At 37.4% G+C, this 12,508-nt stretch overlaps 1 protein-coding gene across 6 annotated transcripts in view; it reads right to left on the bottom strand.

Annotated features, from left to right (window-relative positions):
• The window catches only part of Ccn (cellular communication network factor protein Ccn), a 506,353-nt gene that overhangs the window by 134,085 nt on the left and 359,760 nt on the right, over positions 1 to 12,508 (bottom strand). For all 6 annotated transcript variants that reach the window (XR_012455857.1, XM_074120003.1, XM_074120002.1 and 3 more), the window contains one exon: positions 5,303 to 5,438. Coding sequence is in view for 5 of the 6 variants with exons in the window: in XM_074120003.1 (XP_073976104.1) it covers positions 5,303 to 5,438 (136 nt within the window). In the remaining variant the exon portion in view is untranslated. The remainder of the gene's footprint in view (positions 1 to 5,302; positions 5,439 to 12,508) is intronic.

The raw sequence follows: 12,508 nt of genomic DNA, 5'->3' as shown, positions 1-12,508 counted from the left end.
ACATTTTGGTACTTTTTATTTTATAAAGACACACGTACTTTCAAGAATACATAATATAATTGACGTGTCAAGAGATGTATTTTCAGCTAGCATACGTTCAGAAATATCTTCTACACTCCAAACTTAAAGTAATTTTGGCATTTTTATGTTTTATATTCTCATACTTTATTTGATGTTCTTTGTATTATTTCGTTTCTCCAATATGAAGTGGCTGTCATTAAATGAACCATAGCAACTTTTATGTTCTTTATTTTTTATGTACTTTCTTCTGTTTCCAGCTGTATCTGTAGAGAATGTTTGAACAGAGCGCAAGACGAACACGCTCCTGGGGGTGTCCTTTTGTAAAATTGTTCTTAAATCAAGATATTGATCCTCTACTACGTAATGTTTGGAAGAACTTGAAAAGAAAATTACCCCCAAGTAAAAGGAAGTTGCAGGAAGTTGCTGTTCTTCAATTCGATACGATCTCTGTGTTCTGTTTTATACACTATTTCCTCTTAAGAGGAAATAGTGAAACCTAATTAGTACTGGTTGGTTCCCAGCTACTCCCGACGGAACCTTTCAACTTGGTCCCAATCATCCTGAACATTATCTGTACACTTTGCATTTCCAGATAAACTAGAACTGTTTATAGTCTTGTCTACATGCAGTGATCAACCCACAGTGATGATTACATTGACAGAGCCAGGAGAATCACCAGTAAAAGGAAGTCAGGGCCACATCCCCTTCTCTCCTCCCGAATGACGCACTATACTCTCTAGTTTGCTAACTATAGTGCCACTAAATCCACCATCCGGTATATATATCAACAGCTTCAGGGCTCATTCTCTCTCTGTCTGTCTGTTAATCAACTTTTCTCTCTATCTGCTGTCAGCTTCTCTTCTGTTCCTTTGCACGTTTCCTGTCAACTCTTCAACCTTTATACTTCCGGTTTCGATCAATAATTTAAAAAAAAAATGGTGGAACTAAAGGGATTAAAGTATTTTAGTTAAAAATTTGTATTGCTTGTTGAATCTTTATTATATTGGATATGGTAAATACCTTCTGCTTTAGGTCGCTCTATAAATCCAACATCCTTTTCCTGTCATGGCTGCACCACCATCAGTACAAAACACCCACGCAGTTACCCCCATTCCAATCCCTTTTGTTTACAAAAAAAAAAATCATCCACTTTTAAGAATATGTCTTTCCGTATTGTACGACCTTCCAATGCACAGCAAAATAGCAAATCTTCATAGTACATTACTATCTTGACAATATCCTCAAAATACAGACAATTGAGCTGACTCTTGAATATCTGTAGACTCATCAAGCTGTATGGCAAATTTTGGGCTTTGTTTTCCATTATTTGTTGAAAAAAGTCCATCAGTAATTTCTATAATCCTTTTACAAAACTTTATCATTTGATAATGAAATCTTACGCAGTTCATCTGTACACTTTTTTTTCCCATGAATCAGCTCAGTAACTTTTAACTGCTGCGGGCAATAACAAGTTCCTCACCAATTGTAAGAGGTTTTTTCGTTTTCTGCTGTTAAAAAACGATGCTTCGTAGGATAATTATTTTTCCTGGACAGTAGCATAAGGGAGCTGTCATTAATAAATAGGTTGTTACGACAATAAGCAGGCTGAGAACGAACCACGCTGTGTGCGGATCGTATCTTCACAAGATCAACAAAAGGTTCTCCTCTCCTCTTTGCGTAGATTGCAATGAGGAGGAGGATTTCAAACATATCGTATAATAATGATATGTCCACGTATGATTGACGACATATACAGGTATTTAGATGCACCATTTCGCTACGAAGACATAATATTCTCCACCAACATCTATGTGCTTAAATCTATAGCTGAGCTAGCAATGAAATATGAATGTATTTAAAAGTTATAGCCGATTAGAATGAATTAGAGAAGGATTACGGTGATTTTAATTTCGGTTAAGCTATAAGGATGGCAGGTATATTAGAGTACTGATCCATCCATTAGCTGTAGTTTATGTAAATAGTTGTATACAGTAGAGGGATGAATGAGTGAAGCGAATGTATATATAAGTAAGAATGGAGAGTGAGTGATATTCTAGTGATAAGCACCTAGACGATGCTGGCTGTATGGCGAAAGCCGATGCCAAAGAAAGCCCCCAAAAAAAAGAAGCATATTTTCAAAACTTAGTTTTTCTTTCTTTTTCTGAATCTCTCAAATGCCTTTCAAAATATTCGACTACTTTATTTAAGTGGGTAGGATGCTTCGTTTCAAAATACATTTTTTAATTAATTTTGGTGGGCTTGTTGCTTTCATCAGCCAAAGTTCTGGTTGCAGATTAAACAAAGCGGTTGCTGTTTATCGTGATAATTATTAAAATTTAACTCGTATTGTAGAAATGATTCATTGTATGTTCTTTTTTGAGGGGGAACAAATCTGGCTCTTTTCTTGTATTTTCGACTTATTCTCCGATGTACTCGAAGTCGTTTTGGTTTCTTCTTTTTTGGATTCACATATCTTAGCCACTTATCCATTTTACAGTTCAAATTCAACTAAAAATCAATCGGTAAATAAGTAAGGATGTTTTTAATTTTTATGAAACGTAGAACTTTATAGCCATTAACATTTACCATGTATTTGAAAGATTTATGGACACTGTGCAATTGGCCGAAACCTAAACTCCATTGAAAAGTGTACTGCCACACAACCACAAACTTATACTTCATTTGCATGGTATCTTTTGCTAGGATCACTACAACATATATTACTACCTCACTACTTGCTGATCGTTCGCAAGTTACTGAAGTAAACTTGTTTTTTTTTCTACTTAATTGTTACTAAAATGTTAATAAGTGATCACTTCACAATTTAATGGATCAAAATTGACATCTACTTTTCGTGAATGCAATATTCCTTGGAATTCGTACAAATAAAGCGAATAATAACCTTCAATTTAATTAATAAGACCAATTATTGGAGAACACGTAATTAGCTTACAAGTATGTAAACGGAAATGAAGATTATACGTTGAACAAGTCACTTTTTGACTCTATTAAACTTGTTCCAAGTATAGTAATAAAACAAAATTGAAGACTGTAAACCTAAGAGACATTTGCTTTGCCACATAACGGGGCCTGTCTGCTGAATCTAACTTTCTAATCTCTGGTGATCTGCCGCCTCACATTACTTCCGCTATACCACCTACCATTAACTAGAATTTCTATGTTAATGTAAAAACTTCGGTGGTTTGTGATTATCGTTCTCTTTTTATAGATTCCTTCCCCTTCTAGAATCCCTTCCTTAATATGCACGTAATGGGAATATTCAAAATTAACATCCTTATTTTCCACTCCATTACTTTCGAGACTATTTTTAAATGAAAAATAAGAAAAAGAATATAAGAAAAATACAGAAAAACTGAAGGATCTAGCAAGGAAAAGTAAAGTTGTGAGATCCCGAGAGCAACAACATGTCCTAAAATCTGAGTTTGTCCTCCAACATCAAGTTAATGGCATTTTTATAACAGTAATAAACTCGTAAAAGTATAGTTTACTATTAAAATTAACGTTATTTTTATTACCACCTCAAATTTAAGATGATGATGGTTGATTACGCGTTTATTTATATAAAAAAAATGTCAAGAAGAAAAGTTTTCATAATTGAGGAGATTTAGGGATTGATTGAGGAAAAACTGGACAAAAACGCGGAGAGCATTGGCTGTTCTATATAATCTTAAAATAGAGAGACTGCTCGTCACTGAGAGTTTTGGGTCTTTTTCTAAGGCGCCTAAATCGGACTGTTAGGCCACTAAAGGTTTGCTAGTGCGTCATTTAAAGTATTCCTAATAAGGGCACCAGAGCCAACCAAATCACAGCTTTTCTGCCTCTCCTCGAGTTATATCCTTTGCAACCGTTAGGGGCTTTTTAAAAAGAAATATTTATTCAAAAGTACAAGTTTTTATTGAATATTAATAGTTCATAAAACAGTTACAAATAGATATGGGAGGGAAGGGAACTTCACGACTACGTAAAACTGATGCGGAACTGATGATGGGCTGAGCAGAACTTAGGCCCGATGATGGGACAGAACTGGCTGGCCTGATTAGGGTACAGGTATTTAAATGTTAGAAGATGGCTGTTATCAAAGAGAAAAAGTATGCGCTGAGTCTAGAGGTTTTGTGGATATAACTCCCGTGATGTATATGTTATATACACATTATATACTCATAAAAGTAGGTGCCACGATAGCCGGGCGGTTAAGAGACTAGACCCGCAATGCTAAGATGTATTGTTGGTTTAGTGGGTTCGATTCCCCCGGTCTAGGCCTTGGATTTTATTTAATGTTTAATATGAGAAATTTACAGTAAAGTATGTTAGGCGGTTAAGAGACTAGACCCGCAATGCTAAGATGTATTGTTGGTTTAGTGGGTTCGATTCCCAGTCTTAGGCCTTGGATTTTATTTAATTGTTAATATGAGAAATTTATAGTAAAGTATGTTTGCTAATAGCCTCCGTCCACGACACCTAATTGGTAGTTGGACGTAAAGCCCGCCTGAAAAATTGAGCATTTACTTTACTCATAAACGTAAAGGTGTGGATAAGTAGGCAAAAATATTAGGTTACACATACATACAACGTGCTAAAGCCACTAGAACGGAAACCATATGGCGCTGTAGCCTATGTATTTACCACATACTCTGCTGTTAACGCCAAAAGTGGCCGATAAGCTGTGTCCTCCCCCCATTTAATGTTTCGAGTTTTGTAGCCTCAATGCAGGGCTGCCAATTAATAGTCTATAGAATATAAACAACGTTCACCACGCTTTGGGCATAGGAGGGCCCCGGCTTTGAGCGCAGAACGGCTGGGACTAGAACTTGCCACTAATTGTTTCGAGATTCCTATAAATCAAAAATCTAATGCTTGAACAATAGACCCTCACTAAGGTTCCCTCATTCTAGGGTTCACGATTCAGTGGGGTACGCCTAATTCACCTCATACCTCTTATACTCTTATTCATGGCACACACTTTAGGCTGAATTTTTATCTATCCAGTTAAATCGAGTGTAGCTTATGGTTTGTAAAGCGCTCTTATTTGCTAATGTCTTTGTTCACTATCATCGTTTAATAATATTAAAGCTAATGGAAAAAACGATACTGTAAAGTTGACATACTTTTCACAACAGTTTTCCTAACAGGAAAATCATCAAAATCAATACAAAATTTCCTTTCAAATTCACTCGTAATGATATGCTTTTTTCGTGTACCTTAACAACAATTTAAAAAAAAAAATAGGGACTTGATAAAGTAATAAAAAAAGATCACAAACCTTTACAAACACCAGTTTGTGCCAAAGCTGAATTGTACTGACAGCTAAGTCCGTGATCGCAAAGTGTATTCGAATCGCAAGGTTCACCTTCTTGACGTCGGCAACCTTCGTCAGAACATTCCCAGTCGGAGTTTACCTAAAAAATGAAAAATATTTAAAATTACTTAGCTTCTGATATTTGTTAAACAAAAGTATCGTAAAACGGAAGATCATTCCCAAAAATTATTAACAAATGTGTATGATAATAAACGAAACTTTTAATAAAACAAAGAAAAATGAAAATAAATATACGAGGGTCGTTTGAAAAGTCCGTGCAAAAATAAAAACTACTTAATTTTTGGGGGTAAACCTTTTTTATTTTTCAACATAGTCTCCTTTTAGGCTTATACACTTCGTCCAACGCTGCTCTAGTTTGTTGATCCCTTCCGAATAATAGGATTTGTCCAAGTCTGAAAAATAGCCATTCGTTTCTGCAATCACCTCCTCGTTTGAATAAAATCTTTTTCCCGCCAGCCATTTCTTCATATTGGGCAACAAATAGTAGTCCGAGGGAGCCAAGTCTGGAGAATAGGGGGGAGGTGAAACGAGTTGGAACCCTATTTCCATTAATTTTGCGACCACAACTACTGAGGTGTGAGCTGGTGCGTTGTCGTGATGGAAAAGGACTTTTTTTGTGGGCCAATCGTGGGCGTTTTTCTTGCAGCTCGGTTTTCAAACGGTCCAATAACGATGAATAATATGCGCCTGTAATAGTTTTACCCTTTTCCAGATAGTCGATGAGGATTATTCCTTGCGAATCCCAAAAGACAGTCGCCATAATCTTTCCGGCCGAAGGAACGGTCTTCGCCTTTTTTGGCGCAGATTCCCCCTTGGTAACCCATTGTTTAGATTGTTCTTTAGGCTCAGGAGTGTAGAGATGTATCCATGTTTCATCCACAGTGGCGAAACAACGCTTAAAGTCCTGCGGATTCTTCTGGAACAGCTGCAAACCGTCCTTGCAACACTTCACACGATTTCGTTTTTGGTCAAGCGTGAGCAATCGCGGCACCCATCTTGCGGATAGCTTTGTCATGTCCAAATGTTGATGCAAAATATTATGTACCCGTTCATTCGAGATGCCCACAGCACTAGCAATCTCATGCACCTTCACTCTTCTGTCATCCATCACCATATCATGGATTTTATCAATGATTTCTGGAGTAGTAACCTCAACAGGGCGTCCAGAACGTTCAGCGTCACTTGTGCCCATATGGCCACTCCGAAAATTTTGAAACCACTTATAAATTGTTCTAATCGAAGGCGCAGAGTCACCATAATGTTTATCAAGCTTCTCTTTAGTCTCCTGAGGCGTTTTGCCTTTCATAAAGTAGTGTTTAATCAACACACGAAATTCTCTTTCGTCCATTTTTTGAAAATCACTCGACTTCCTCGATTCAAACGAATGCCAAACACAAAGAAATAGACCGATCTGGCTGAAACTTGGTGTGTGTTCTTCCAAGAGATGCTACTAACTAAACATAACCTCGATACGCGCCAGTGGTGCTATCTCTCTGACGGACTTTTCAAACGACCCTCGTATATACTTATTTTTTATTTATTTACAGCCTGTACATATATACTATATATCGTACATCAAGTAAATGTGATCTTCATTTAGTTAATCACAGATAGTAGGCTGAATCCTGGAGGATCCAGCGCCACAATAGGGAAGGCATGCTGAGAGGGGCCAGCCAATGTTGGAACTCTCTAGAGGTTGGAAGGAAGTTTAGGAAATTGGTAAAAGGTCGCGGGACCAACGTCGTTTCAGGCGTCGTGGAGGACTGTCGGGATGGGTTGTTCTGGATAAGGCTTGTGATGTGGGGATTAGGATGTATGGTTTAGGCTATTATGGAAATTAAGGAAGCCGAGAATGGATTAGGTCAGGGGTCGGCAACCCGCGGCTCGCGAGCCGCATGCGGCTCTTTTATCCAAATTGTGTGGCTCTTCAGCCTGTCCAAAATATATTGTACATTTCAATTTTATTGAAACAAATGAAAATTTCATTTATTAAAGTTAAGATATTTTTTTCAAAAAGAATTTTAAATGTGATAGGTTTGAAATTGAATAGAATTATATTAAAATACAGAACGTAATTATATAGGCCACCATTTTCATTCAAATACAGGTTTAGCTATTATTTATTCGTTTATTTACTTTGTAATAAGTGAAAATAAGTATATAAAATTGTCAAAGTTGGGTGTTTTTCAACGTTACGCTTTTTCGTGCAGTTTTTGACGATCAACCCCTTATACAACTGGTCCTACCGGACAGTTTTAAAACATTTAAATGTTATTGAATGTCATAAAATAATAATTTGTGAATACAATTGATCTAGAGAGGTTTTTCACACTATCATCCTTGCGGCTCTTGGTAAGATTTATTAAAATTATTTAAGGAGAAATGGCTCTCTACTTGAAATAGGTTGCCGACCCCTGGGTTAGGTCATTGATAAAAAGGGATATTGAGGTCTGTGTGGAGGGTTAAATTGGATACATAATAAGGAGCGTTGACGATATGCCGAAGGTCTTTAGATTGAAAGGATTGGATTCTTTGGATGTTGGAAGATTTCGCAGAGCCCCACAGCTCAGCTCCGTAGGTCCAGATGGGTCTTAGTAGTGTCTTGTATAGAGTCAGTTTATTCTGTACGTTCATGGCTGATCTCCGCCCTTAGCAGTCTTCGTAGTTGTCCGTAGCGTCTATTGATGTAAGTTGACTGTCTAAATACAGTCCTAGGTAGCCGTACTTGTGTGGAGGTCGGTAAATTGAAAATTTAGTAAAATGTAAAAAGAAAATCATATCACCATGATTTCCGGAAAAATAATTTATTTTAGTTTCCAGGATGTGACGATTTTCTTAGAAGGAGAGAGAGAGAGAGAGAGACAGGAAAAATGACGAGAAAGAGAGACAGAGAGAGAGATGAAGTAAATCATTTAATCAATAAACTTCATTCTGTGTGCACATTTTATGCAATCTGCACAAACCCAGTTTTGCATGTACCGTTTTCCAATACGATTTTTAATGATAACATCAATTATTGTGATTGGCCGGAGCTACAGCCCCATCATTAAATTTCAAATACCAAACTGGCAGCCTCCTTCTTTTTTTGGTTTATTGATTTTAGGAAATGAAATTTGAATCTCTCCACAAAATAATGAAAAATAGAGATATATAATTTCCTCTGATTGTTTACTTTAAACTGGGAAATATCCCGATTTCCTTTTCAAAGTGCACTTTTCATTAATTTAATTGAAATTTATACTATATTTATTTATTTTTCTGATAAAAACATTTTCCGGAGCGCGGAAAACATAGAAATAAAATAAATTTTTATTATTGCCAAGGAAATAAAGAGAAAAAAACAGTTGAAGCTCATTTTTTAAAAAATGAGAAATAAAATGAGATGGAAAGAGAAAAGCTGTTATCAAAATCCTATCAAGGAATAACCAAATTCAATCCTTAATAAATATCACCTGTCAGATTAGGAAATTGTTTTATCAATCCTTTCTATGGCCAAATTATTCTGCGTATTTCTTGGTCAATATTTTTCTTTCCTATTTTCAAATATTATTCTTTACCTAATATTTTTCGATTATAAAACTTGCGCAATTATTCTGTCCCTGCTCTGTGCTGCCGAGATTATTAGACGAGGAATAATTAAGTCTAGGATTGTGATTATTCTCGGACAGACCAGGCTGCTCTTGGTGCCTAACCAGGTCAATTCAAAGCTGGTATGGGACTGTCTGGGTGCCCTGGCGGAAATCAGTGACCAAAATAAGGTCTTTCTGGATGTGGGTTACCTGGTCGTCATTCAGGATATAGGAGGTTTTTTTTTCGATCCACGGAATCGTCCACAAAGAGTTTCTACCTCAAGGTCAAACGGTCAATCAACACTTTTACCGAGATGTTTTTGAAAAACTTCGAAAAAGGGTCATTCGTGTGGGACCAAACATCAAGAACAAGTGGGTGTTGCATCACGATAATGCTCCTTGTCACACAGCAATTTCAATAAACCAGAGTTTTTGGCCAGTAAAAACATTCCTGTGGCTCCTCAGCCTCCTTATTCGCCTGACATGAGTCCTTGTGACTTTTTTCTCTTCCCAAAGTTGAAAAATCACCTCAAGTGAACTCATTTTGGGACAGTCGAAAACATTCAAACGGCTGTGTAACCGACCAGCTGAAGGCTATTCCAGTATCGGAGTTCGAGCACTGCTATGAGGAGTGGAAGAAACGTCTGTAGCGCTGTGTGGCTTCAGAAGGAAGGTATTTTGAAGGTGACAATATAGAATTTAATTCGTTTTGAATACATTTTTTTTAAAAAAATCAGTCTCATTACTTAATTTACAGACCTCGTAAAGTAAACAAAGCAGCAGATTTGCTGGCTTCGTGAAGGTGCTGCAAGAGACTTCGTTGGCCCGGAACCCTATTTTGTGAGTTTCCAAGTGCCTTAAGATTGGTGGCCATTAAATTATGGGTGCCTGAGGAGGTCTCAAGAGTGGGTGGAGGTTGGCCACCATTGGGCAGAGAGAGACAGGCGAAGGAGTTCATTGTGGGGCTATTCGGCCAAGGCTGACTGTAGATTTAATCCGTTAAGGCTGTGAGGTTATTAGGATAATTGTAGGCCTATTAACTGGCCACTGTAGGCTCTGAAAGCACATGCATCGCTTGAGCCTGGCAGATGAGGCAGTTTTTTGTAGGTTCTGTCAGCAGAAGGAGGAGGAAACGGCACTGAATTGTCTGGGCTAAGGATGTTACTCCTTTGGGAGGGTAAACCAAGACCTGAGAGCTTTACCCAGTAGCCGCTCTCCAGAATTAAGAGTCTGATTAACAGGACAGGTCTGGAGAGTGAGCTCTAGTGTGGGGGGAACCACAGCAGATTCAAAGGGGTAGCAGGAGCATAGGCCTTAAGGCCACCCTAATAAAATCTTATCTTAACCTGTCCCTACAGGAAAAACCTACACCCATCCGTTCTAACGATGCCCTATATATGGATTAAATCCGAATATGTTTGATTTTATAGGGATTTTTCGTTTTCTATGTACTTAGTGAAAAACAAAGCGCGCGCATGCTCTCGCACATTCATACTTTTACGAAGACAGGGGGGGGGCTTAGACAAAAACAAAACAAAAACAGTTATTTCCTGTTTATACTTAATTTCAAAAATTTGGGATATGATAGCGATATCATCCTTTACCAGTAAAGAGGAAAATTAGGCAGAAACTTTCTCTTATTCTGTTAAGTAATTGCGCAACTTCTCTATACAATGAACAAGAGAACTTATTCAAAGCTTTCAAGAGCGCAGTTTACTAATTGTGCACACAATGTTAGTCCAACATGTATTATTATATATGCCGACGAGCATATACGAGGTGTGTTCAAAAAGTAACGGGAATTTTCGTTTTTTGAAAAAAATATTTATTTATTCATCTACATTAATATTGTCGCCTTCAAAGTAGTCCCCTTCGCATACAATACACTTGTGCCAGCGCTTTTTCCAATCCTCGAAACACTTCTGAAACTCGATCTTTGTGATAGCTTTCAGCTCTTTCAGCGATTCGCTTTTAATGTCATCTATGCTTGTAAAACGACGGCCTTTTAATGTTCTCTTTATGTTTGGAAATAGAAAAAAGTCACATGGAGCCATGTCTGGCGAATATGGAGACTGGGGCATCGTTAAAGTTTTGTTTTTGGCCAAAAATTCACGAACAAGCAATGAAGTGTGAGCAGGTGCATTATCGTGGTGCAAAATCCATGAATTGTTTTGCCACAAATCCGGGCGTTTTTTTCGGATTGCTTCACGCAAACGGCGTTGAACTTGTAGGTAGTACTCCTTATTGATTGTTTGACCTTGTGGCAAGAATTCATGATGCACTATGCCATTAAAATCGAAGAACACAGTGAGCATAACCTTCACATTCGACCGCACTTGTCGAGCCTTTTTCGGTCTTGGCGATCCAGAATGCCTCCACTGGGACGATTGAGCCTTAGTTTCGACATCATATCCGTAAACCCATGTTTCGTCACCTGTTATAACACGTTTCAGTAGATACGCATCGTTGTCGACTTCATTGAGTGACTCTTGAGCAACTTCCATTCTCCGCTGTTTTTGTTCGAAATTCAACAATTTTGGAACAAATTTTGCTGCCACACGTTTCATATCCAAAACATCCGAAAAAATTTCATGGCATGAGCCAATTGATATGGCAACATCATCAGCGACTTCTCTGATTGTGATTCGGCGATCGTTCATAACCATTTCTTTCACTTTTTTCACGTTTTCATCGGTTGTTGATGTGCTTGGACGTCCAGGTCGTTCGTCATCTTCAACGTTTTCGCGGCCATCTTGGAAACGCTTATACCACTCGTAAATCCTTGTTTTACTCATAGCAGACTCACCATATGCCTTTATTAACATTTCACACACTTTATTACACTTTATTTCATTTTTTACGCAAAATTTAATACAAATTCTTTGATCCATTTTTTTTAACAAACAAAAATCGCCAAGCTCGAAAAACACGTCTAACCTTAACGGCTGCCACTTAAGAAGTAAACAATGAATATTACTGAAAATTTTATCGTACTTCAGGGGCATGTGTACCAACATAATAAAAAAAAAAATTTACAATCAGACTCTCCAAACCCGCGAAATTTAAAAATTCCCGTTACTTTTTGAACACACCTCGTATGAGTCTCAACAATCAAGAGACTATCGGAAATTGCAATTATAATGTACCTCAAAAAAGACGATAAACTGAATTTAGGAGGAAGTTGGACTTATTATGAACAATGGAGATAGGAAATGCTGCCCGTGTTGCATAGACACTTCATTGACAATCTTTTAATAGTCTCAGATGATGGAGGCAGATGCAAGTTACCAACCTTTCAAAAGTTTTTTCCAAGAGACATCTTCATTATACGAACCGACAACAAGAGAGTGTGTAAAATGAAGACAGATCCATAACTTTTATGACCCAAATCTCATAAATAAATGCCAATTTACGAGCTTATAGATCAGAGTTGTGATTTCAAAAGATTAAATTAAGACTATTTACTGTGCCTTTATGATGTTAGTGATGAAATACCCCACACCTCACTAGTGAGTAAAGTAAAAAAAAGAAGACGTAGGATCGTAAATAAAAGTTTCCCAACTATATTATTCTCTCTCTG

The sequence above is a fragment of the Rhodnius prolixus genome, unplaced genomic scaffold, assembly GCF_049639745.1.
Source record: "Rhodnius prolixus isolate KJV_2025 unplaced genomic scaffold, Rpr scaffold_2, whole genome shotgun sequence".
NCBI lineage: Eukaryota > Metazoa > Arthropoda > Insecta > Hemiptera > Reduviidae > Rhodnius > Rhodnius prolixus.
This window is presented reverse-complemented; position numbering and strand designations above follow the sequence as displayed.